General features: G+C 34.8%; 1 protein-coding gene across 1 annotated transcript; it reads right to left on the reverse strand.

Annotated features, from left to right (window-relative positions):
• Positions 1-3,036: 3,036 nt before the first annotated feature.
• Positions 3,037-27,782, reverse strand: LOC123529982 (formylglycine-generating enzyme-like). Its single transcript, XM_053521080.1, has 8 exons — positions 27,326-27,782; positions 22,534-22,608; positions 18,661-18,743; positions 18,268-18,390; positions 14,339-14,453; positions 13,812-13,928; positions 12,649-12,708; positions 3,037-10,587 (listed from the first exon to the last, which is right to left on the reverse strand). Exons 1-8 carry the CDS (start codon positions 27,767-27,769, stop codon positions 10,471-10,473), a joined length of 1,134 nt encoding a protein of 377 aa, XP_053377055.1. The 5' UTR covers positions 27,770-27,782; the 3' UTR covers positions 3,037-10,470.
• Positions 27,783-27,885: the final 103 nt, after the last annotated feature.

The raw sequence follows: 27,885 nt of genomic DNA on the forward strand, positions 1-27,885 counted from the left end.
TGCTACATACCATATATCAAAGCCCTAGGACCTGTGGTTTTGGACAAAAAGATTTTTAAAGTTTTTCCTTTCAGTTGCCATGGCAACCAGAGTTCTGTATAGAATGCAATTCTTTGAAATTTTTTTTAAGAAGACTATCCAAGGAACAACCCTGTGAAGTTTCATCAAAATTGGCCTGGTGGTTTAGGAGATGTTGTTTAAATGAAAATGTAGACTGACAGATGGACAGACGATGGCTGGACGCCGGACTGTGAGCACTTTGTGCTCAGGTGAACTAAAACCCCAAGGCGTACAAATTCATTTGCTGAACAACATTCCTATAAAATTTCCATGACTCTCTGTCAAAGACATTTTGAGGAAAACATGACACAATCATTTAAATCGTATATGCATAATTTTACAAAATCAAGAGCCTTAACTCTAGTCTTGGAAAATTCCTGTCAGTATACCAGTTGCACATGTAACAATCCTCTATTGTTTTATGTCTCTAGGTCAAACAGTTTTTAAATTGATGCAGCACAAACATTCAGGCCTTTTTATGCATATTTTTGACTATGTCAAGGGTCATAACGCTGAGTGAAATCAAGAATAAAACCATGCATAAGTGCATAACTTCACATGCTAAATAAAAATTCTATAAGGTGTAATGACTTAGGTAAAATACTTTTTAAGATATGTGACCTCAAAACTTAGGCACTTTAAGTATATTTTTGACTGGTAAGAGCAATAACTCCTGAACAGATTTATTGGATGTGCAAGGCCATGCCAGCTGAAAGCATGTTTTTTTGGTTTTTGTTTTTTAATAAACTGAATGTTTGAAATAACGACAGATTTTAATCAAAATGGAACATTGTGTGAGTTTTATTTTTGTTTTTGTTGGGTTTAACGTCGCACCGACACAATTATAGGTCATATGGCGACTTTCCAGCTTTGATAGTGAAAGAGGACCCCAGGTGCCCCTCCGTGCATTATTTCATCACAAGCAGGCACCTTGGTAGAACCACCGACCTTCCACAAGCCAGTGAGGCTCAAACTCGCATTAGTGAGGGGCAAGTGATTGGCAGTCAGCGACCGTAACTACTACTCGGCCATAGAGGACCCCGTAAAACCATGAGCTTTATAAATCAAAGAAATATCAGAATGAGCTTTCAGGCAGTAAATACTATGATGGTGATGCTAATATAGACGGCGGGGACAGTTAGATACCAGGCCTGGATCCTGGCAGCTCGTGCCCCCCACCAGTTGGCTGAACTGAGAAATGACCTATACTCATCAAAGATGCACCCTACTATTTTGGCAAAGGAATAAAATGTTCTTAAAATTTAGACCCAGACATGCACCAGAGGCCACCATTTCATCCCTGTATTCCAAAATTTTCCAGGGGGAGAGCCCCCGATCCCCCATCAAAAGGGGACTAACCCCTCCGTTACTTCAAAATTTAGACCTAACAAGAGCTGTCTCCATAGGATCACACATGCCCACGATGGCACTTTGAATGAATAGTTATGGCCGATGTTAGAGTTTAGGACCTTTGACCTACGGAGCTGGGTCTTGCGCGCGACACGTCGTCTTACTGTGTCACACATTCATGCATAGTTATTTTAAAATTTATGCATGAATGACAAAGATATGGACCGGACACGCCCATCAATGCACTATCATGAAAAATGACCTTTAACGCCTGTGACCTTGACCTCTGAGCTACGGACCTGGATCTTGCGTGTGACATGTTGTTTTACTGTGGTACATATTCATGCCAAGTTATTTGAAAATCCATCTATCGATGACAAAGATATGGACCGGACACGCCCATCAATGCACTATCCTTTAACGTCTAAGTCTGACCTTGACCTTCGAGCTACAGACCTGGGTCTTGCGCGCGACACGTCGTCTTACTGTGGTACACATTCATGCCAAGTTATTTAAAAATCCATCCATCGATGACAAAGATATGGACCAGACACGCCCATCAATGCACTATCCTTTAACGTCTAAGTGTGACCTTGACCTTTGAGCTACGGACCTGGGTCTTACGCGCAACGCGTCGTTTAACTGTGGTACACATTCATGCCAAGTTATTTGAAAATCCATCCATCCATGACAGAGATATAGACCGAACACGCCCATCAATACACTATCCTTTACAGTCTAAGTGTGACCTTGACCTTTGAGCTACGGACCTGGGTCTTGCGCGCAACAAGTCGTCTTACTGTGGTACACATTCATGCCAAGTTATTTGAAAATCCATCCATCGATGACAAAGATATGGACCGGACACGAAAATTGCCGACAGACCGACAGACAGACGGTTCAAAAACTATATGCCTCCCTTTGGGGGCATAAAAATGCACCAGATCCACCATTTCATACCTGTTTTTAAAAAAATTCTGACATGTGCAGAGGCCCGCCTAGCCACACTCTCGGCGCTATGCGCCTTGCCTGTGTCATTTTCATTCTAGACTGGTGCCCCCAGTCAAACATTTCTGGATCCAGGCCTGGATACATACAAGAAAACAACATTTCAGCATATTATGGTATGCTAAAGTAGTGAATGAACAGGTTACAAATTAATAAATACAATAAAAGGTTTGTAATAAAATCTGTAAAAAGATCTTTTGGAAGTAAGATTTAATGACAAATTGTAAAATAAATCACTGCATCATTTTACACTTAACATCTAAAATTTTTGCACTGTTAATTGGCGAATTAGTGTTCCCGCAGTGATGAGAACACTTTGAAATAAACTACACTGTAAACCCTCACAAATTCATTAGTAATAACCTGTTTAACCCTTAGCCTGCTGCAGGCGAATTTAACAGCCTTTGCAAACAGCTTGGAACCAGATCAGACGCCGATTAAATCGGCGTCTGATCAGGTTCCAAGCTGTTTGCTACTCTGACAATATTTCTTCCAATTTTGGAGCAAATTGAATGAACTTTACAATTTTAGTAGATGACATTTCCAGCAGACGACAATTTATCTAGCATGCTAAGGGTTAATTAGGTATACATTATATTAATATGAGCACAGAACAAAACAAGTATTCTCAAATTTTTATTCAATTTACTGAGCAAAAATCTCAAATCCCATTTCAAAGCCAATAACTGCAAACTCCACATATACAGGCAGTTGAGACATTCTTTATTGTTTGGATTAGAGATGCATTCCATAACATTCAAGTGACATGATTGTTCATGTTTCCTATGAAGTTCCATACTGTGATAATCATCTCAAGATATGTCTCTTACAGCTAGAATTACACTGCCCCCAATGGGCTTGCAGATGAGTTCAGGATTCCCATGCCCGGATTGCTCCGGATGTTTAAGAAAAAAAGGGTTTTGCAAGTTTGTTACGTTATAAATAATAAAACCGTAATAGCTCATATTTTTTACCATAGTGTTTGTCTTCTGGACAGTTACGATCTTTTACGACCTTTTCAGAACTGTTACGGATTTATAACGGATTCCTGGATATACAAAGTATTATATTATAAACTTTGCACCCTTGCCCACAGATGCCCCCGATTTCTGAACAGATACACCAGATGACTTATGAATGATTGAGGAGTTCAGTGGATGCATTATGGATGCTATTCGTAAACTCTATCCGCAACCCCATCCAGGGCAATGTGATTCTAGCTCAAGGACGCTCACTACAGTTTCGTATTTTTTTTCTCAATAATAGATTTTGATGGAATGTTTTGTATTAAAAGACCATGTTAAGATGTATTGAAAAATGAAATAAAAATACTAGGTCACCAGCTTTGTTTCAATTTAATTTGCCCCTAGATATGGTTAATTTTTTTCAAAATTTCTGTAATCCTAAAATATCTTTCAGTAAAGTACAATAATCAGCATAAATTTGATTATCTAAGCATTTTCATAACGGAAAACAATATATCTATTTGAAACATGCTCAGAGAAATCAAAAGAACATGATTTTGTAAAGAAAGGAATACTTGTTCAGCAGACACAATGGCTATTTTTGCCAGTTTTAAGTTGGTACTTCTGCTATTTTATCGAGTTTCACATAATAGAATTTAATCAAACTCTGCACATACCTTTGGTTATGTCTACCTAATCTAAAACAAAAAGAAAATTGATAGGTCACCATATTAGATTTCGCTTAAATCAAATTATAACGAGGTGGGGTGTGGCGGGCATTTATACAACACAGGTTGGTATGAAATACTCTTTCAGTGTTTGAGCAAATGACTTAGAAAAATATATATATAATTATCAAACGGCAGATTTCTTAATAAGCGGATTTTAAGGTGTTTCAAATTGGCACGGTCTTGGGGTAAATATCGACCCATCCGGAAAAACTGTAGCGAGTGCCTTTAAAGCAAATAAATGTCATAAATGGACACTTTCTTAAACTATCACAATGCAAGTGTCATTGAAAAAGAATAAAAAATATCCTGTAAATAAAACCATCATTGGCAAGGAATGACGTTACTATAAAAATACTAATCTATCAAATAAAACTTGAAAATATTTACATTAACATCACAGTCGATAAACTAATGAACATGATGTCAATTCAGTGAAAAACATATTGCTAAAACCCTTGAAATACAGACACCCTACCTATCAAAACACGAAAGCCCATAAAATTCCATAAATAACCCTTAAATAAGCATGAACAGAAACTATCTATACAAAGTAATAATATGATTCCATAGTTTTATGGAAGGGAATATCCGCAAAAAGTATATGCATAATAATTGTATGCTTATTTGTAAATGTTAGTCATTAATGTAACACATTAATGTAACTTTGGTAATATTCACTAGAGTTTCCATTTTTGCTAATTTCCACCATCCACAGTGAAAAGTGAACTAAAACTCAAGAATATTAAAAAACATCATCTCCATCAGTAAAAACAACTATAAGTATTATTCCTTATTCTAACACGACCAGCTAATAACCTACATACTTGTAGAGCAAAATCTATCTCGGGTTATTCTGCAATAAACTGACCTTGAACTATGCTATGTGCGCACCGTGTTTTGGCTAATCCATTTATAAACTGTGTGTAAAGTTTATAAAGTGAATAAAAACTAACGTCATCACCCCTTATGCGGGAGGAAATTTTGAAAGCCAAATGCTGCGGCATAGCATGCAGTTGTAATTAACGTTTCGATGAAAATACTCCCCTGATTCTTGTCTAACATTATTTGAAGTAAGTCGTGTTAGAATTGAAATAATATGTATCTAAATAAAGTTTATCGTAGAATAACCCTCGTTTGCCATTCTCATGTGAAGAAATATATCACGAAGGCCAAAGGCCTGAGTGATATATTCATATGCATAAGAACTCTAAACTCGGGTTATTCTACGATAAACCTGATTTTGATGCATAACAGAAACAGCTCTGTTATCTATCAAATCAGGAAAAAAAGGTACCACTAAAATCACCCAATCCACAGTACAATCAAACTATAAAACTGACCCACAAAGAAATCCAGTTGTGAAATATATTTTGCGATTTTCTTCTTGTAAAAGCTATCTAGAAATTTAATTTCATTGCACTTAGGAAGTATGCACCCAAAACTGTTGGCAGCGCAGCATATTAGAAATCTGTCTGCCAATTTGTCAGATAATCTGAACAATGTTCCTTAAAACATGTACATTATTTTTTACTTTTGAAGGTTACTTTATCACGACTTACTGACTACACGTTTTTAAACATTACTCTTGTTTACAAGAAAACTGTACAAAAATACCATTCATTATCTTTATTATTACTACCCTCATAACTGAGAGACTTTATCTTGAATGGGGAACACTTCAGGATATCTCTTTCATATTGTTTGTTAAAGGCTTTTAATTTTCTATTGTTTAAACAACTTGGACTTCTAACTCCTTGAAACTTTTGTTTCTTTTAAAAGTCACAACAACTGCGTATACCTATAGCATGGATCTAATTCATGACAAAATTTCAGAATTTCCCACTGAACTGAAAAAAATGTTAAAAATGCTTAGACTTTTAATTCCTTGTTTTGGTGATCTGAATTTTGCAGCACGTTACATGCGACCAAAAAGGATAAAAAATTTGGCTTCGTATTTCAATTAATTCCCTGAATTGTCTGCAAAAACTGAAAATTAAGGCTTATTATATTACATTGTGAAATTAATATATAAATACAGTTACAAGAGCTGTCAGAGGACAGCATCGCTCACCTATTCAAAAGCCTCATCACTAGAAAAAAAGTTCAAATAATGAAAACATAGACATAATTAGTATAGAAGGGGCAATGTGTACTGAGATAAATGATTAAATAAAAAAAATCCCCGTTAAAAAAGCGACATAACTTGATGCCAAAAGTAAAACTGAGTTCTGCGACCTGTGCAATGCATTTTAATCCATATTCACAAGTGGTTACTAAGATACCAGCTTTATTACAAAAAAACCCAACAAATTGCTACGTCAAGAAAGGGGCACAACATTGTAAAGATGGCATTATGGAACCAGCACACTGCATTTCAGATCATCATAGTGAACAAGTGTGAGATATTCAATCTTTCAGCAGATACTGAAATACCAGCTTACATAAAAAACATAACCAAATCTGGGTGCACACGCATGGGTGAGTGTAACAGCTCTACCTATTCTTGAATATTCAAGTTAAAAAAAAGTTAGCCATAAGAAAAAATGTTATATTATGCTTATTATTCACCCATCAGCTGAAACACAAAAATCTAAACTATTCGAGAAAATACATTGAAATAAATAAATTAGGCCAGCAGTATGACAGATTCATATATGATCTTCTTACAAGCAGAGGTTATCTCCGTGGTCATAGTAACAGATATGGAAGATGAACAACATGAAATGGAATGTATTTATCTACATTGTCATGATGAGTATGCACAATAGAAGTACAAGTTTATGACCATTCCACATTCTCATGAAAAACTAGAGCTCGTAGAACTCAAAATGCCCCCCTTGATGCGTTCAGTAATTGCACAAGGAACAGATATTATTTAATAACTGTGCACTGGATGTTTGACATACTGACCTCAAATCAATGATAATGGGTCATTTACCAGTCATAAGTAAACTCTGTATCAAATGTGATCTTAGACCAAAGCATTCTCTAGTTATTTAGCAAAAAACGTTCTACTATTCTGGGTCAATTTGACGTTGACTTTTCACCTACTGACCTCAAAATCAATAGGGGTGATCTGGCTATGATCAACCTCCCTATAAGTTTCGTGATCTCAGGCTCAATTATTCTCAAGTTATCGTCCAGAAATGGTTTAACTGTTCCAGGTCACTGTGACCTTGACCTCTGACCTACTGACCTCAAAATCATTAGGGTCACCTGCTGGTCATGAACATCCACCTTATCAACTTTCATGATCCTACGCCCAAGCACATCTCTTGGTGTGACCATAACTTTTGAGCTAATGGTCCAAGTGTATTGCATGTTGCCTTGATATAGCCAATGTTCAGTATCTGAATATCCAATAATGCCTAAAAAGTTATTGACCAGAAAAGTATAATGAACTAAAATCTTTAACATTAAGTAAGGGGTTTCGGTCTTGCACCTATCTTGATACAGTCAGTCTAGGCAATTGTATATGAAAATCCATTTATACATGGTTAAGTACAATTAAACTGATGAAAATGGGATAGAAAAATGATTTGATGGACTGATGGAAGAACCAATGAGGCACAAACCTATAACCTTGAAAACTTTTTTTAACCAGAAGGGAATTCAAAAGAATAAACATGAAAAAATGCCTAACTATTGTAATAAGAGCTTGATAAAAAAAAAGAGCATTTAAATTGATTGAATCAAGAGGGCCATAATAGCTCTTTATTGCTAACTTGAATAATTGTACAAATAAACGCCTCAAGGTTTTAGAAGATGGACTCTGTAACAAACTGTAAATATTACAATTTTACTATTTGAACAATCACACCCATTATGGTACTAGTATTGATTTTGTTATTGTGTACATGCTAAGCAAATTTAAGAAGACCCACGAAGATTGCTCTTGCAATGAAGTCTCTAGTCTGGCAATGATGTAAAATTTTAATATGACGTTTTTGACTAATTCATGGACCATAACTCTGGTCTTACTTAAACTTTTTCAATGGCTTTAATGCTAACTTTATTGAAGCAATCTTGCTTATAACCAAATGCGTCTCAAATCATACATACAATAACATTTTTTTGTAAGTTTCATAAAGAATGACCAAGAAATGAGCCGTGCCATGAGAAAACCAATATAGTGGCTTTGCGACCAGCATGGATCCAGACCAGCCTGGGCATCCATGCAGTCTGGTCAGGATCCATGCTTTTCGCTAATGGCTTCTCTAATTGCAATAGGCTTAGAAAGCGAACAGCATGGATCCTGACCAGACTGCGCCGATGCGTCTAATACGTTACGAATGTTTTAAAAAGAAATTCCGACAAGATTAAGGAAGACCTGTAAAATCTGGTGTCAATGAAGCAGTCTTTTTGCAAATATTCCCAAACGTCATAAATCATGAGACCATTAACATTTTGTGTAAGTTTAATAAAGACTGCAAAACATTTGGCCTCTGAGGAGTTGAAAATGTGGAATATGGCAGTTCTGTTTAATTCAAGTGCCATAACTCAAGTTGGTCTGCAATATTGCCAATTCTTGTGGCCTAATAAATTCTGTGTTAGTTTCATGCAGATTGTTCAAGAAATGCGGTTTGCAATGTGTCAAGAGTAAAAATACTGAGAAACGGACATGCCAAAGAAGAAGTGATTACAGTAGTTAGCCCCTGAAAACTTCTTGCTCCAGCAAGCTGAAAATCAAGCCTAATCTCTAGTCAATGATTTTTTTTAAAAACTGGTCAATATATGTTACATAAAATTCTGATTAATAAACAAAAATATTAGGTTAAGGTAGTTCTGCATGTCTGATAAACCGGACCTGATGGCGTAACATCATTTATCCGGAAAACGTAGAATAAAGCCTGAATTTGGAATATGGAAATGAAAATCATGTTATGAGAAATTATGCCTAAAAACATTGTCAGCAAGTTTGGTGAGGATCGGATAAAAACTGTTCGACTTAGAGAGCGGACATGCTTTTGGACGCCGACAGCCCGCCACGGGTGTTCACATAATACGCTCCACTCTTTCAGAGACGGGCATATAAAAAGGGCCATAATTAAGCCAAAATAGTCGACAGAGTTATGTACTCTTGCCTGCAGATGGAGATCATGATGATAAACAAGTGTTCAAAGTTTCAAAGCCACATGTCAAATAGTTTTGACAAAACCTGGACTTGTACAAAAAACTGAATCAGTTTCCAAGTCCAAAAAGGCCATAATTCAGCCAAAATAGTTGACAGAGTTATGTACTCTTGCCTACAGATAGAGACTGTTATAATGAACAAGTGATAAAAGTACACAAGTGTTGAAAGTTTAAAAGCTTTATCTCAAAAGGTTTTCTCAAAATGTGGACTGGTACGAAAAACTTAACCAAGGTGTGACACCGATGCAAACGCAAACACCGTGGTGAGTAGGATAGCTCTACTTATTCTTCGAATAGTCGAGCTAAAAAATCATAGTTTAATCAAATTCTTCATTGTAGAAAAAATTTCGATCCGAACGTGCAGAACTACCTTCAAAACAGAAACTTCTGCTTAATGAAAGCATTTACAATGTAAAAATAAATTAAGCTGAAAACAAACAAAAACGTAAAATGTCTTACACATGCAATGTATAATGCATACAAACATAATTACAATGAAGTTTTCTTTGGATTTTGAAATCTGTTTAAATATGAAAAGAAAAGCTTTCTTGTCCAAAAATGATTTACAAAATTTAACATAATCAATATAATTACATGAACAAGAAAATCTTAATAAGTTCTAGAAAACTTAAATACAGTGAAATTAATATTGTGTGATCCTGTACTGTTTCTTATATCCATCAAATCAAATCTCAACAGACAGTCATATTTTTTTATCTTTGAAATGAAAACTACATAAGTTTTGGCCTTGAGAAATTGCTGTTTTTGCTGAAACCCTAGAAGTTTATGCCCACAATATTTAATGATTTCACAGCATAACAGAGCATATAATATATATATCACAGTAAAAAATCATTAGGATTTCCTAGGTGACCTAATTATATTACCAACCTTCAAAAGAAAACTATTGCACAACAAAATGTCAAGTTTATGAAAATGAAAAGATAAAGTTTATTATTGTTATAGGTGTCAACAGTCACTGTGATGCAGACTGATGTCTTAAATGTTACTGTTCTTTATAGTTACAGGATTAAATTAAACAATACATTCCAGAACAAAACTAAACAGAAAATCCATCGACCATCTACGTTTTCTGCATGAAAATGCATTTTTGAGATACAGACCTAAGGATATCCAATCTGTATGATTGGAATTTTTTTTGATTAGTCTGACTGTTGTAACTATTGCACCTATTTGACTTTACATTTAAATGTATATGTTAATTAATGTTGCAAATATTCTGGAAGTTGGTCACTTGCACATCTAAATCCAAGATTATGAGCCGAGCTATCTGCAGTGTTCTGACTTCTAGCATCACAGCGATATCTGTAGCAGTAAGACTGAAAATAGCCAACATAAAACATTATAATATGCAATATCTATTTATTGTATGCTTTTCTGCAAAATACTGGGAATTATTACATACTCGTTTTGACTCTCCATAAATTGACACTAGAACTGGAAATGTCAATATTTTTCCACATTGACATCTGAATTACACATCGGGTGCGTGACGTCAATGTGTATAAATGCGTTATTTTTTATTTACATCAGTTTTGTCAATTTTATTCAGGCTATAGGACAAATTCATAACATTTAAACAATATTTATATGTGTAGAAACGTATGTAATAACAAGAGCTGTCTCCATAGGATGACACATGCCCACGATGGCACTTTGAATGAATAGTTATGGCCGATGTTAGAGTTTAGGACCGTTGACCTACAGACCTGGGTCTTGCACGCGACACGTCGTCTTACTGTGGTACACATTCATGCCCAATAATTTTAAAATCCATGCATGAATGACAAAGATATGGACCGGACACGCCCATCAATGCACTATCATGAAATATGACCTTTAACGTCTAAGTGTGACCTTGACCTTTGAGCTACGGACCTGGGTCTTGCGTGCGACATGTCGTCTTACTGTGGTACACATTCATGCCAAGTTATTTGAAAATCCATCCATGGATGACAAAGATATGGACCGGACACGAATGCACTATCATGAAAAATGACCTTTAACGTCTAAGTGTGACCTTGACCTTTGAGCTACGGACCTGGGTCTTGCGCGCGACACGTTGTCTTACTGTGGTACACATTCATGCCAAGTTATTTGAAAATCCATCCATGGATGACAAAGATATGGACCGGACACGAATGCACTATCATGAAAAATGACCTTTAACGTCTAAGTGTGACCTTGACCTTTGAGCTACGGACCTGGGTCTTGCGCGCGACACGTTGTCTTACTGTGGTACACATTCATGCTAAGATATTTGAAAATCCATCCATCGATGACAAAGATATGGACCGGACACGAAAATAGCGGACAGACAGACAGACGGTTCAAAAACTATATGCCTCCCTTCGGGGGCATAAAAAGATCATTAGCTTTGCATTGAGAAATATGCACACGTTCTTTAGCGGAATAATATTACACTCCTAAAGTCGAACAATATTTCCGTTGTAGAAATGGTGGATATTTCTCAATACAAAGCTAATCACATATAATTATCAATGACATATGCTCTATATCAGTCACACTGTAAGAGACACAACTTTATGTGTATTAATTTCTATATTTTTTCGACATACAGGATAAAATACTGTATCTGAGTTTTGTTCTTTGTAGTATATTTTTGGATTAAAGTAAATAATGTTACTAAACAAGAACTTTAATGAGAACTTTGTTATGCTGCAAATAATAAAATAAAATGAAACTTTATGCCATGTATGTCTTTGTAACATCACAATAAGTCTTACATTATGTTTATTTGCGCCTGTCTGTTTCCCACTCTTAGATTAAAATTTGTTGCATATGTTCCATGTAAACAAGCATAAACAAGCCCTCATGATGATAAAAATTTTCTCACTTCTCAGTGAGATATATTCCATATTCACTCAAAACAAACAAATATTTATATACTTTACTCTGTCATTTTGTTTTACCAAATACATTATCAATGTATAAAATATGTCAAGTTGATCACATTTTTACTTTCTTGCAGCAAGTTAATTAGTTCTTTGATTCTCAATACAAACTAGAGCTGCTTTTGAGAAAAACGCATGTCTCTTACAACTGCCTAATCATCTGGATTGGATCACTGGCATCAGTGTTTTCGGTAATTCAAGGGCAATAATTCCATTTTGGCTAGTTATTGAACTTGGCCGAGGACTTATTGGCAAACACATTTTGTTCAAATCTGGTGAAGATCGGATGAGAAATGTTCCACTTAGAGCGCGGACAAAATATGTGACAGACACACGGACACACACACAGACAGGAGTAAATCAATATGTCTCCCACACCACTGTGTGGTGGGAGACATAATTAATTTATGAATGTTTTATGAATTAAACAAGTTCTATGAGAACACTGCATCTAAATATTGATACCTTATGACACATAAAAGAGCCTCCTTTCTTCACTTTTTCAGTTCCCTTTGAAGGTCCTTTCTGAAAACAAAGAGAAAACCATAACTAAAACAAGAAAGCTGAAGTCACAATTTACAATAAAGTAAATTACCGGTAATCTTGACTTTTAAAATCTACACTTAACAATATTTTCAAACGGACATCTAACTCACAAATATTTTTTCCACAGGATGTATTTTGTACAGTTTTTTATCATGTGTGTTTCATTTTAGTACTTGTAAGAGTTATCGCTGTTTGTAATAAAACTGTAAAATAGTCCGTAAAACCACATGCTTATTGTATAATATTGAAGTTTCCGTTGAAATAGTCAGAAAATCAGTTGTTATATTTGAAAATAATAACATCTTTTTATAACATTACTGAGACATTTTACTGGAATTGAAATTACAGTACAGCAAGAACTGTCAGTAAAATTTAATGTCTTTCTATAGGTAGTAAAATGACTACTGAAAGCACTTCATTAATTAGGTTTTAAATGATTATTTTCTTTTTTTATTATTTCAATTATTATTGCTGTTGAAATTCTCAATACGAAAATAATTCAATAGCTCATCTATCATCGCATAACTACCATACAGATAAAAACTTTAAGCATCTGCCTTATCTGAATTCAACTAAGTATTCTGAATGCTGAATCTGAAACAATTTGATTTTGACATGTCAATCTGCATTCATATAATTTTCGCTGCAATACATTTGCATGATGCTTACAAATGCAGAAATATATAATCAAATTTATCAATCATAATATTTTTCTGGGTTTTTCCATTTGGGAGTGGCTCTCTTCTAAAGTCTGTAATTTTGTTGTATCAAATATCATGCATTGATTGCTCCAAGCTGCAAAGGTAAGACTTAAATGCTCCACTTATCTTCGGTTTTGAGCCATCAAAAGGAAAATGGCTGGGGACTATATAAATTGCTCAATAATGTTGCGGTATTGGACCTGAATATCAAATGGGGAGAAAATGTGTAGGTGGCTAGGTAGCTCAGTCGGTAGAACATCGGAACGGTATTCCGTGGTCATGGGTTTGAGTCCTGGTCTGGCTGCACATTTTTCACACCCTGTGACAAATTGTTGCTCGATCAAATGAGGTGGTGTTTCACCACATATATGGTATACTTACAGGATTTGTTTTGGCTTCTTTGCTGTGTTTTACCTCCCAATAATCCTGGGTCCATTCCCAAACATTGCCTATAATATTCTTTAATCCAAACTTATTCTGTTCTGGAAACTCTGAAACCTTAATGAAAAATACAATGGAAGTAAGAGATTTGTTTCTACATACACTTGTTATCTTAGCTGCTGACTGAACATAAATTTACAAAAGAAAGTAAACTTTTTTTAAAAATAACAAAAAGACCTAAGAAAATAACTGCTGTTAAAATAAATACTATAGTTCAAAGAAAGATATTAATCCATGTGAAAATACATTTTGGTTTATTGCATACAGAAACTAAATACACTTACCACTTGAGAGCAAAAAAACTAAAAACATAGACTTCTCATAACATAACTAAATGAATGGAAGTAATACATCATTATAAAATCCCCCTCCCAAATATCAACCTGAAGAAATACAGATATTGTATATAACCACTGAAATTAAAATAAAATAGACAGTGTTAACAAAGTAACGAGTAAATAACTTACTGGAGCGGTTGCAGCATAACCATCATCGGCTGTGTTTGTTTTAGGAAACTCTCCATGCCAAATATTCATCCAGTGAACACCTTTAGGATTCTCTGCATTGCCCCATGAAAACAACCTGGTATGGAATAATAAAGTACAACCAATAAACCTACCACTAACTGAAGCTGTAGAATAGAAACTGAAATTCCTTTCTGTTCAAGGAGTGTAATATGATACTCATTTCTTTGATATTTAAAGGTGATTTATGAATGTGAACCTCACTTTGTCTCATGTACTGATAATTTGTATGGAGGAAAATGAATGTGAACCTCACTCTGTCACATTCACTGATAATTTGTGTGGAGAAAAATTAACATGAACCTTACTCTGTCTCATTTACTGATAATTTGTGTGAAGGAAAATGAACATGAACCTCACTTTGTCTCATGTACTGATAATTTGTGTGGAGGAAAATGAACGGGAAACTTACTCTGTCTCATTCACTGATAATTTGTGTGAAGGAAAATGAACATGAACCCCACTCAGTCTCATTTTCTGATAATTTGTGTGGAGAAAAATGAACATGAACTTTACTCTGTCTCATTTACTGATGATTTGTGTGGAGGAAAATAAACATGAACCTTACTCTGTCTCATGTACTGATAATTTGTGTGGAGGAAAATGAACATGAACCTTACTCTGTCTCATGTACTGATAATTTGTGTGGAGGAAAATGAACATGAACCTTACTCTGTCTCATTTACTGATAATTTGTGTGGAGGGAAATTAACATGAACCTTACTCTGTCTCATTCACTGATAATTTGTGTGGAGGAAAATGAACATGAACCTTACTCTTTCTCATTTACTGATAATTTGTGTGGAGGGAATTTAAGATGAACCTTACTCTGTCTCATTCACTGATAATTTGTGTGGAGGAAAATGAATGTGAACCTCACTCTGTCTCATTCGCTGATAATTTGTGTGGAGGAAAATTAACATGAACCATACTCTGTCTCATTCACTGATAATTTGTGTGGAGGAAAATGAAGATGAACCTTACTCTGTCTCATGTACTGATAATTTGTGTGGAGGGAAATTAAAATGAACCTTACTCTGTCTCATTCACTGATAATTTGTGTGGGGGAAAATGAACGTGAACCTCACTCTGTATTATTTACTGATAATTTGTGTGGAGGGAAATTAACATGAACCTTACTCTGTCTCATTCACTGATAATTTGTGTGGAGGAAAATGAATGTGAACCTCACTCTGTCTCATTCACTGATAATTTGTGTAGAGGAAAATTAACATGAACCATACTCTGTCTCATTCACTGATAATTTGTGTGGAGGAAAATGACATGAACATTACTCTGTCTCATTACTGATATTTGTGTGGAGGGGAATCATTAAATGAGAAAATATTACTCTGTCTTATTACTGATAATTTGTGTTGGGAAAAGAACAATGAACCTCACTCTGTCTATTTACTGATAATTTGTGTGGAGGAAAATTAACATGAACCTTACTCTGTCTCATTCACTGATAATTTGTGTGGAGAAAAGTGAACCTAAACCTTACTCTGTCTCATTACAAATATTTGTGTGGAGGAAAAAGAATGGAATACTCACTCATTCTGATAATTTGTGTGGAGGAAAATGAGAACGTACATACTCTGTATATTCAATGAAACATTGTGTGTGTGGAAAATGATCCTCATGTTTCACTAAATTTGTTGGAGGAAAAGAAATGTGAAACTCAATCTTACTGTACTGTAATATGTCTTGAGGAAAAAAAAACGTGATCACTGCACTCTTTTGGATACTTGTTAATTGTGTGTGGAGGAAAATTACATGAAACCATTACATTGTTGCAATTCACTGAAACAAATTGGTGGAGGGGAAAGTGAACTAAACCTTACTTGTATCATGAATCACAGAATAATTTGTGTGGAAGTGTGTGAAAACTCACTCTGTTGAAATTTGGTGGAGGAAACCATTAAGAACACGTCAATCCAAATCTGTGTAATTAGTTTAAAGGAAAGCATGATGTGTGTGTTGGAAAATGATCTCTCATGTTTCAAAATTTGTATGGATAAAGACAAATGTGAAACCTCAATCTTTACTGTACTGTAACTATGTCTTAAGGAAAACAAACATGTCACTGAACTCTTTTGGATATTCTTGTTATTTGTGCTCTGTGAGATGAGACACAAATACATGTTACCTAGATTTTAGTGCTGAAGACACATATTCTGCATGAAACAAATTGGTGGAGGGGGAAAGGTATTCACATTATCATTATGATAAATATGAATTTTCACCAGAATATCCTTTTAAAACTGTGTAAGTTGTCTGTTCCACAAACTTTACTGGGAATGAATGTATGGATGCATTCTGCTTTCATCTACCCCTACCCCTACCCTACCCCCACACCACATTAAAGTACCCGCCCGCTTAGCTCAGTAGGTAAGAGCGTTGGTCTACGGATCGCGGGGTCGTGAGTTCGATCGGGCGTATGTTCTCCGTGACTATTTGATAAACGACACTGTGTCTGAAATCATTAGTCCTCCACACTTTACATTGTTAAGGCCCTAATCACATGCACAAATATCAATGTGCAAAAACACTGGAAACAAAAGTCAGTTCCTTGACTTTTCAACAAACAATCTTTTTTATCAACACAGAATATATATAATTTTGAAGGTTATCCAACTGATGAAACAATCAAAAGTGTTGACAAACAGCTCTGCACCTCAACAACGATATTAGAACTGAACAGTCTGAACAACTGTAACTGTGGAAAAATAATGCTCAAAATGCATAAACCATATTGGAACTTCCTGCAAATCATCCAAGAATCACTAGTGCAATTCATGGATTTGAAAGAAGTCCCATTACGGTTTATACCCATCTGAACACACAAAAAGGAGCATTCTAACACTTTAAACATTTTCTTTTATATAAACAAAGGATTTTACCATGTACTGTCTTGTCGATTTAAATATGTTTCGCAAAACGACCTACTTTTGGCTATTATGGTTTACTCCTGTCCATTTACGCCTAAAAAAGGACTCCAGATTAGTATCCCTTCCTGGTGTAATTAGAACGTGTTAAAAATGGAAATAGATTTTAGTCTTGTTTGCTTTGTTGGGAAACAAAACATGTTTTTTATGTTCAAATACATCGTAATTAATCACTAAGGCCTACGACCTTTGTGATTAGATTACTACACATCTGTACTCAAAACCATGTTTTATTTGCCAGCAAAGCATGCAAAACTAAAATCTATTTCCCAATTCAATCCTTATATTTACATGTTTTACAGTTGCTTGCCTTCCACAAGTATTACAGTAATAATATAAATGTAAGGATATCCATCTTGCAACAACTTAATAGAACATCCAATCTTAAATCATTACTGTAGTAACAGAAGCAAATCAAACCAGGGTACATTACATAGAAGAACAACCACCTTTTTTTAAACTTCTATCTTTTAAATTTGGTCTTTACACCTTTTGGGTATGTGTAGGTATGTGAATTACAATGACTGGAATGTAATCAGTTCATTTTGTCTCAATCAAACCAGAAGTTTACAATGAGCTCAAAATAACCACCATTTCTATGAATGCTCACTACCATCATTCTTAATGAAAACAGGTTGAATAGCTTGAACAAGTTGAAAAGCAACAGGCTGCATAGTGATTTAGCTGTGGCAACCAGTAAGTGCAACCGAATTGTTCCATTTAGTTAACTTTGGAAGACGACATTCCAAGAAACATCCAGCCCAAGTTTCATCAACATCCACCTTTTAGAATGGTTTACAAAGACTGAAGAACAGACAGACAGACAACAGATGAATAGTGATCACAATAGCTCTCACCCAAAGCACTCTGTGCTCTGGTGAGCTAAAAAGGCCTGGATAAGTAAGTCTGGTATAGTTTCCTCACCTGCCTTCAAGACCGCCTTTGCAAGCATATTCCCACTCTGCCTCAGTAGGTAGACGTTTTCCTGCCCATTTACAATATGCTACAGCATCATTCCAAGACATATGTAAAACTGGATGGTCCATTCTAAAAATCATATGATAATGGTACAATACCAGTGTCTATCAAATATAAATATCATGTCACAAACCAGAAAAAGTTTCAATAGCAGTGATCACATCAGCTATTAACTTTGATCCACACCCATTAAAAGATGCTAGTAGCAATATTTTTGGAGTAGCTGACTTTAGAAAGATTCAGTTATGCTTCAATGAATCTTCATATATATACATGTACAATTCAACTGAAATATATCAGGGTATGAACGGAATTCTGTAAAAGTCTATACCAACTCACCTGTCTTTAATTTCAGAGCCTGGCCCCTCTGGATGTCTCCAGTCTGACCCATTCACTGGTAACCACCATGGTGCTGCTGCTACCTAGAATTTAATAAAGAGTCTTCATAACTATACCTCTCACAATCTGAATGTCAAAGTCCAATCAACATTTTACAAGAAACTGACATCCATTCACCTTTGAGATTTACAACAAAATACATTGTACTGTAACTATGGGTACACAAACTAATTCTTTCTTGAAGAAATCAAGACGAAGCTTCAGACTTTCATATATAAATACCAGAGAACCATGATGGCATGGGCCTATATCGCTCGCCAGAGTCAGCTTGCCTGAATCTGACAAAAGAGAACAGTAGAGATGCTGCTATAGCAACAATAATTCCAATTTCATTTATCAAATCTGTGAAGTGATTTTTAAACCGACCCAACAGTTTCATCTAGGAAAAGATTTTTAAAGTTATCCAAATAGCCATAAAGAGAAAATTATTCCTGCCCCCTGGCAGCCATGCTTCTTAATGAAAAAGATTTATTTGAAAGCATTTGATAGACGGTCACATACAATGTAAGGTACTTTGCTTTGAAATTATTTCAAAATCGGGGGAGCAGTTTCAAAGAAGACTTTCAAAGTTGTCTATATAGCCATAGAGGGAAAACTAAACCTGCCCCATGGCAGCCATGTTTTTTTCATAAAAAAGGAATTCATTACACATAAAGAAATTCTTTTTCCAGGGATTATTATCAGTTGACTTTTACAAAATATTCAGTTCTCCTTTCACTCGCAAGTCATGCAATAATCTCCCTCCCCTCAAATAGCTGTGGCCCCATTTCAAAAATGACGGGAATATCCGAAGATTCTAAAATGTTCATACTCTCATGAGAAATTATAATAGTGCTATAAATCTATAACAAACTGTAGATACATGTTCTGTATAGGACTGACATTCACATGTAACTTTTGTGCTAAAATCTATATTTGTCAGTTATATATTGATCCTGCCACACATGTTACTATATCAATATTTCATAAACAAAACAGAAATGTATACTGTTCAATGTCTTGAATTTTATCATTACCTAGAGTATGTGTGTTATAGGGAAAATACTTTTTCAGCTTCCTCTTTATTTTAAAGAAATATGAAGTTATTTGTGACAAACTGTTTTAAAAAAAAGCACACATACCCCTGAAATGGCACACCTAATCAAACCATAAAATTAAATTAGATTTAAACCTGAAAAATCTAAAACTTCATTACTCTATATTAAATGACAATGGCCTATCCTGTGACCTTGACCTTGGAACTACAAACCTCACTCATGCAACTAACTTTCCATATGTATATGAATGCATGAAACGATAAGTGCTCTTGCTAGTGACCTTAACCTTTCGTTAAATATCATGCTTCACATCTGTGTAAGGTTTTTTGGAATCCCTTAGTACTTCAACAGATATAGCCAAGATACAGAATACTGTATAAAAATGTCCTGAAAAATATTAGAGTGCTGTTGCCCATTGGCTTTTCACTAACCTGAGACTCTTGTCTGTGAAACACCTTTTTCCAGTGCATAAAATTTATGTAAAGTTTCACTGAATTCCCTTTAATACTTCAAGAGTTATAGTGTTATATATGCGATATTCACATCCATATTTTTACATGTACTTTTTGTATATTTTCTAGACTTTTGGGTGGTCTCAAACTTCGAAGAGTTAAGGAAGGCCAAAGTGATTGGCATTTGTCATTAAAACCTTATTCCCAAATCTCTCCATTCAGTTTTATAATAAGTACTTCAAAGACTCTTTATTTTCCACGTTGACTGACATGTATCATTAACACCTTACTGTAAAATCTTTTGATTCAATATGTTTGTTTCTTTGATATATCATTGAATGCTGCCTTTGTAATTGCTGAAACAATTATATTTTTCTGTACCTCTGTATCTCTTACAATAGCGCAGAAATGAATGTTATATATTAATATGCAACCAAAACTGTAAGTGCCTCCAACCCTTAATTTTGACTGACCTTGGAGTTACGGACCTATTGGAGTAACCACTTTCTTACACATATTAATGTACGGAGTTTCGTTCAAATAAGTTCGTATTTCAAAAGTTATTGTGAGCTGTAAATACAGGATATTACACGAGGTTTTCATATTAAATTATTAAATGAGTTGAATAAAATAAAAAAAGGCCATTTGCCTAATCAATCATCGGTCTTAATGTTTTCTTGAACAAATTTCTTTGCTAAAGCTTCAAAAGCATAAAAACTAGGTGAGGAGGTCAGGGTAAAGATTTCAACGATGACTACTGACATCTGTTAAAGTTTAAGCAGTGGACCAATCTCCCTACTGTACTCAAACAACAAGAGTGCAGTCAGGTTAGAATATTAAAGGTTGGATTTGAAACTGTATCAAAATTTTATACAACCCCTAGTGTGCATATTATTGCCCCAGAGTCATGATTAGAGGGACCCGCCCAACATTAATTATTAACCCATGGCCTGATTAGACAAACTTTAAGTTGGTAGAAACCACACACGCATGCCACTATGAAATTATGCTCTGGTCGTTTAGAAAAGGGAAATTTCTAAAGTTTCCTATAAACCAAGTGGCGCACAGACAGGGCATTTCAACCAAGGGCAATTTGATTCGTAAAGATTCTATCATGACACTCCAAATTATTTAAACTAAACGCATGTGGTTTCGGATCAATTTTACCTTATGATTTAACTATGTGACAGGATGGCACTATTGACCTAGGGGGTTTATTTGAATAATCATGGTATGTAAATAAACATATCAAAGCCTAGAGATGTGGATTTGCGCAACAGATGTTCAAGTTTTCCAATATATAGGTTATAAAACATGTAACCAGGTTTGGGGAATATTTTGATCTTAGAGGTAAAGATGATGCTTACATTTCCAGATATCAAATACTAAGCTTAGTAATTGGACAAGAAGATTTTGAAAGTTTTTCCTTTTGGTTGCCATGGCAACCAGAGTTCTGTATGGATTCAATTCTTTAAACAATTTTCAAATTTTTAAGTTTTATTTTCCAAGGTACATCCCTGTGAAGTTTCATCAACACTGGCCTGGTGGTTTAGGAGATGTTGTTTAAAGTAAAATTTTGACGCACAACGAACAACAGACAACCACTGACCACAATAGCTCAACCTTGAGCACTTCATGCTCAGGTGAGCTAATAAAATGTGAGGTTCTGCTGAACAATCAATTTTATTCAACAAGTTTAATAAATTCAATGTGGAAAGACAAAAGTAATATTCTTTTTATCACATATAACAAAATTTCTTCTTTCTTTACCTATTATAGATAAAGTAAATTCACCCAACACTTCCCATACTTAAAACAACATCAATGTCAAAGCTTTATTACACTAGCGTATAATCAAATTTATTTAATGGCTTTATTTCATTTCCACAACCTCAAATGTGATAAATATCAAAATGCATGAAAACTGTGGGTGTCCTTTCCTGTGACCTTGACCTTAGCAAAATCTGACTTTTGTGCCTGATGTATCTTCTCATCATGCTTAACCTTTTGAACCCTTTATGGCTTTAATAAAGGATTTAGGACAGATGAATTCATGTACAGACCATTACCAACAGTAAACTTATTGTATGCTACAAGATGGGGTCATAAAAACATACATATGCAACAGTAAAAATATATGCTTGATTTATTATGACCTCATAACCTTGAAATGTTTCTAGTTTAAAGAACTTGGACTGAAGAACCAAGGCATGCAATTTTTCCATGTCAAACTTAAGCGTTGCTTCTGTCTTTTCACAAGACAGTATATTTTTCATACTTCAATAATTAATTATGATGTTGATACGGGAATACCACATACTTACTGCCTGTGTTATTTTGTCCAAAACTTCTTTGTTTACATACATTTCCATAACAAACGAGTTTCCAAATGACTCAGCCTGAAAAATAAAGAAATTGAAATAAGAAAACAAGTTTACAGAGTATGCACATTGTGTAAATCTGTCTACCAAATAAGACACTATATGCTCAGATAATGACAGATATGTTCATCTCAAAGTCTTAAAAGGAAAGTATTTTTGATTTTTCAAAAATGTTTGCCAATGAAGAAATGAAATGACCAACAAGAGTGTCATTGACCCTAAAGCACTCATCTGTGTACTGTACTATTTATCTGAACTGTCAAAACATGTTTCTGGCTTTCATGCTAATTTTATAGAGGTGTGAACAGAATATAATGAAAGCCGGGAACAAGCTGTGACAGGTCAAATAAATAGTACAATATAAGGCTTTAAGTGTGTTTGTAAAATGTAATGGTACAAGTATTGATAGGTTTCTTCTATGTTAGCCATCACCCACATTCTTTAACCTAGGGCAATAATAAGACAGTACAACTCCGATATCATACGCTAAAAATCAAGGCTCTAGCTATTATTGATTCAGAGAAGAAGATTTTCAAAGTTTCTAATATAAAAGCCTATAGTAAGTACATGTCATATACAGGGGCGTGGCCATTTTTGACCTTAGGGCAATAATTTGGTCAATTATGGTAGAGAGTTAAATCACATGCCAAATATCAAAGCTCAAGAGAAAAAGATTTTTAAACTGTGGTAGCTGAAACCTATTTTTAACCAAAACAAGCGGGCCATGATGGCCCTTGGTCGCTCACCTGAGAAACAAACCATCACAGTATAAACATGTTTGACCTAGTGATTTCATGGCAAAAAGTATTCTGGCCAATTTTCATTTAGATTGGACCAAAAATGTGGTCTCTGGAGTTTAAACAAGTATTTTCTTTGATATGACCTAGTTTTTGACCCCAGATGACACATATTCAAACTCGACCTAGACTTCATCAAGGCAATCATTCTGACCAAATTTTATGAAGATCAATTGAAAAATACAGTCTCTATCGCATACACAAGGTTTTTCTTTGATTTGACCTAGGTTTTGATATCAGATGACCCACATTCAAACCCGACCTACATTTCATCAAGGCAATCATTCTGACCAATTTTCATGAAGATCAACTGAAAAATACAGCCTCTATTGCATACACAAGGTTTATCTTTGATTTGACCTAGTGACCTAGTTTTTTAACCCAGATGACCCATGTTCCAGCTTGGCCTAGATTTCATCAAAGCAATCATTCTGACCAAATATCATGAAGATCAATTGAAAAATACAGCCTCTATCACATACACAACGTTTTTCTTTGATTTGACCTAATGACCTAGTTTTTGACCCCAGATGAGCCTTATTCTAACCTGACCCAGATTTCATCAAGGAAATCATTCTGACCAAATTTCATGAAGATCAAATGAAAAATACAACCTCTATCACATACACAAGGTTTTTCTTTGATTTGACCTAGTGACCTAGTTTTTGACCCAAGATGACCCATTTTCAAACTTGGCCTAGATTTTATCAAGGTGATCATTTTGACCAAAATTCACGAAGATCAGTTGAAAAATACAGCCTCTATTGCATACACAAGCTAAATGTTGACAGACGACAGACAGACAGACGACGGACGCCAGACATCGAGCGATCAAAATGTTGTGAGCAATGAAAAAAAACAACACAAAATTTTACATTTTGTATCACTATTCAGGTTTTCCTCTGGGTCAATTTCACTTTGCGCTAACAATTAAATTCGCCAATCAGAAAAGGTCCACACCAGAGGCTCCAAAGGTGGAGCCAATAGTCTGTGAGAGGCGACATAACACTTTTGTTGTTGAGATATAATAATAATTATTAAAGGCATTCAGTTATAAACATGTATATAGTTATTAATATTTATTTCAATCATTCAGTTTATACTAATTTGTTTTAGCTCGATTGTGATGAAAGCTTCAAGCTTATTGGAACCACTCTCCAGTCCGCTTCCTGGAAAAACCAGTACTGATGTCATATGAGAAATCATGGTCATGACCCCAGTGGGGCTCGAACCCATAACCCCTGGATTGAGCAACCAACACCTTAACCACTAGACCACCGCTCCCCTTTCAATTATTTAGAATTAGATATCATTTAACTGCGTTGGCATCATCAAAAGTGACATTTCTTTTCAATGTTTTAATTTTGTTACAAACAACATTAACAAACGCGTGTGTAATTATCTAATCAGCTTGGTAATTAAACTCATCAGTTAATCCAATTATACAATTAATCTTGTGCAACCTTTACCTTGCATCGATTTACAGTGCACAGTGTAAAAATTTTATGTCCATGAAAAAAAATCTTAAGATTTTTAGGGCCATAATTTACTTTTTACGCATATGGCTCCATTGGCAACTCTGCTATTCTGATACTACAAAAATTACAAAACTAAAAAAAGAAATTATTAATTGAGACTTATCTTAACAATTTTCCTTTATTCCTAAATTTCATGAATGCAATGCTGGCCAAGAGCAGAATTAAGACATGACTACTGAACATATTGGAAAGAACAATTTATGAGGAAAGTTCTAAAATATTGTAATATATTCATGTTTCCTGGTCAAATAGGCTCTGGCTAATATTATTAGCTACCGTAATATAATTTCAGGTAAAAACTGTTTGGATGAAAAAATAAAAAATATGCAAAATGATCGTGTATGGATTAAATTCATGCTGGTACTCTGCTGCTAAACAATGGAACTCCCTCCCAAATCATTTTAGAGAAATAATTTCATTTTCTCAGTTTAAATCAATGATTGCTCATTGGGATGGTGAGTCTTGCTCGTTTCCTGCATGCCTTGTTACATAGTTTGGCTTACCATTTGTATTTCTTAACTCTTGTGATCTTGTGAATGAACTGATCTGTGAATTTCCAATGCTTTGTGCCATTTGTATTTGTGTTTTGCAACAAAATCATGTACTGGTTAGGTATCATGTCATTTGGAATTCTGTTTATTGCTTAAAGGCGATTAAGATATGTGATATTCTTTACCTGTTTCAAACTGTTTGTTTTTTTAGTAGTATGCTAGTCTGTTTTTAGCTGTGAAGGTCTTATTACTGCTAGTCTTTAATACTTATAATTACCATTTGCTATCTTATGCCTGTAGTCTTAACTCTGTTGTCACTGTGATATATGTGTTTTATAGCTTTTAAGATTGCTTATCTTAATATGACTGTAATGTGCTACATTCCATGTTTGCTTTTGTAGATTCATGTTATGCCATTATGGTTAGTTCTATCCAGTCTTGTTTAGAAAGCTACTGCAGAGCTTGTGTTATATTGTTGTGATATCCGACCTTAAAGCAGCATGCCTCCAGATTTTGCTAAAAAATAATCTTTCTTTCAAATTGAAGTTTGTTCATATTATGAACATTAGAACATGAATTTCTGTTCTAACATATTTCAAAAGTTCCAAATCAAGAAAAAAAGATGACCGCATCGGGAATTGAACACCGGGCTGTGGCGGCAATAAAGACATTTTCCCATCGTCATAACCAATAGCGCTATAGCTGAAGTAGTGAATAAAGACTTCAAAATATAGATATTTATAATGGAGACAGTTTACCTGGAGCTTTATAGTTTTATAGCTTATAAGATTGCTTATCTTAATATGCTTAATGTGCTACGCTTTGCTTTTGTTAGATCATGTCATGCAGGTTATCTACCAGTCGGTTTAAAAGCTCTGCAGAGCTTGTGTTATATTGTTGTGATATCCGACCTTAAAGCAGCATGCCTCCAGATTTTGCTAAAAAATAATCTTTCTTTCAAATTGAAGTTTGTTCATATTATGAACATTAGAACATGAATTTCTGTTTCTAACATATTTCAAAAGTTCCAAATCAAGAAAAAAAGATGACCGCATCGGGAATTGAACCCCGGGCTGCGGCGGCAATAAAGACATTTTCCCATCGTCATAACCAATAGCGCTATAGCTGAAGTAGTGAATAAAGACTTCAAAATATAGATATTTATAATGGAGACAGTTTACCTGGAGTAAAAGCGTGACAAACGCTTTTCGACTTTCATCGCAAAAAGTAGTAAGAACAGCAAATTCTCATGTGATTCCGTAACATAAAGTTTGTCAGTAATTAAGTTTTAAAGCCTTCTTAAGATATACAGCATTTATTTCAAGCTATTAAAAAAATTTTTGTTGTTGTTCGACGATCTGGAGGCATGCTGCTTTAAATAAATTTTACTTGACTTGATGAGTGTTTTTTGATGCTCAGATGAACTTTCTAACCATATAGTAATGATATACTGTATTTCATTGATGCCACTGTCTTATATGTAAAATGAAACCAAGGGAAAACCTACATGTAGTCTAAATAATGAGACCCCGGGTAGACCAAATTTGCAGATAACAAAGATAACAAACATAGGCCTACCTTTTAACCTAAGCAAATTTACCATGTCAGAGTCTAAAACTGTCTTAAACAATGATATTATTCATTTTATGCTGAAATGGACACTATATTCATACACATAATTTAAGTTGTTACCTCTGTTTTATATCCAGTAGCATTTGTTTGTTAAATGAAATTAAGGGAAAACCTTGTTAGTAATATGTTACAGAAAAAGAGAACATAGGCCTACCTTTTAACCTACGCAAATTACCATGATTTTAAAACTCTTTTAAACAGTAAGATATCTATAATTCATTTTATGCTTGAAATAGACACTTTATTTGGTGTATATATATATAACTTAAGTTGTTACCTCTGTTTTATATCCAGTAGCATTTACAAAAAGTTCAAATTCTGCATTGCTGACTTCATATTTGTCCAAATAAAACTTTTTAAGAGTTACTTTTCTTGCTGGCCCTTCACCATCTGCAACAAAAACAGGCTTATTGGTTCCCATCAAAAACGTTCCTTCTGGTATAGGGACCATCTGATTAGTTCTTGCATATGGACTATCAATACCTTGTAAATCGGACTGTGTGTATTTCATTTTCTCATGATTTTTCTCGACAGGTTTTTCGCTCTCAGAGTGTTGGCGACTTGTTGAGCACCCGCAAGAACTGTCCTCATCATTTGATGCATCGTTTTTGCAGCTTTCCGTTTCACAAGTACTTAGTGACATATTATGAATTAACAATAAAATGGAAAATAAGAGTCGAACAGAGAAACTCGACCAAATGGGCGCCGCCATATTTGACATATGACACGTTTCAAACCTCCAATTGAAGAGTACTGCGCTTGTTTACAACCAACCACATTACGTGATATACCGTACTTTTGGTCTGTATTGATACTCGAAATTATCTCATTCATGAG

Source organism: Mercenaria mercenaria, chromosome 13 (assembly GCF_021730395.1).
Source record: "Mercenaria mercenaria strain notata chromosome 13, MADL_Memer_1, whole genome shotgun sequence".
Taxonomy (NCBI): Eukaryota; Metazoa; Mollusca; class Bivalvia; order Venerida; family Veneridae; genus Mercenaria; species Mercenaria mercenaria.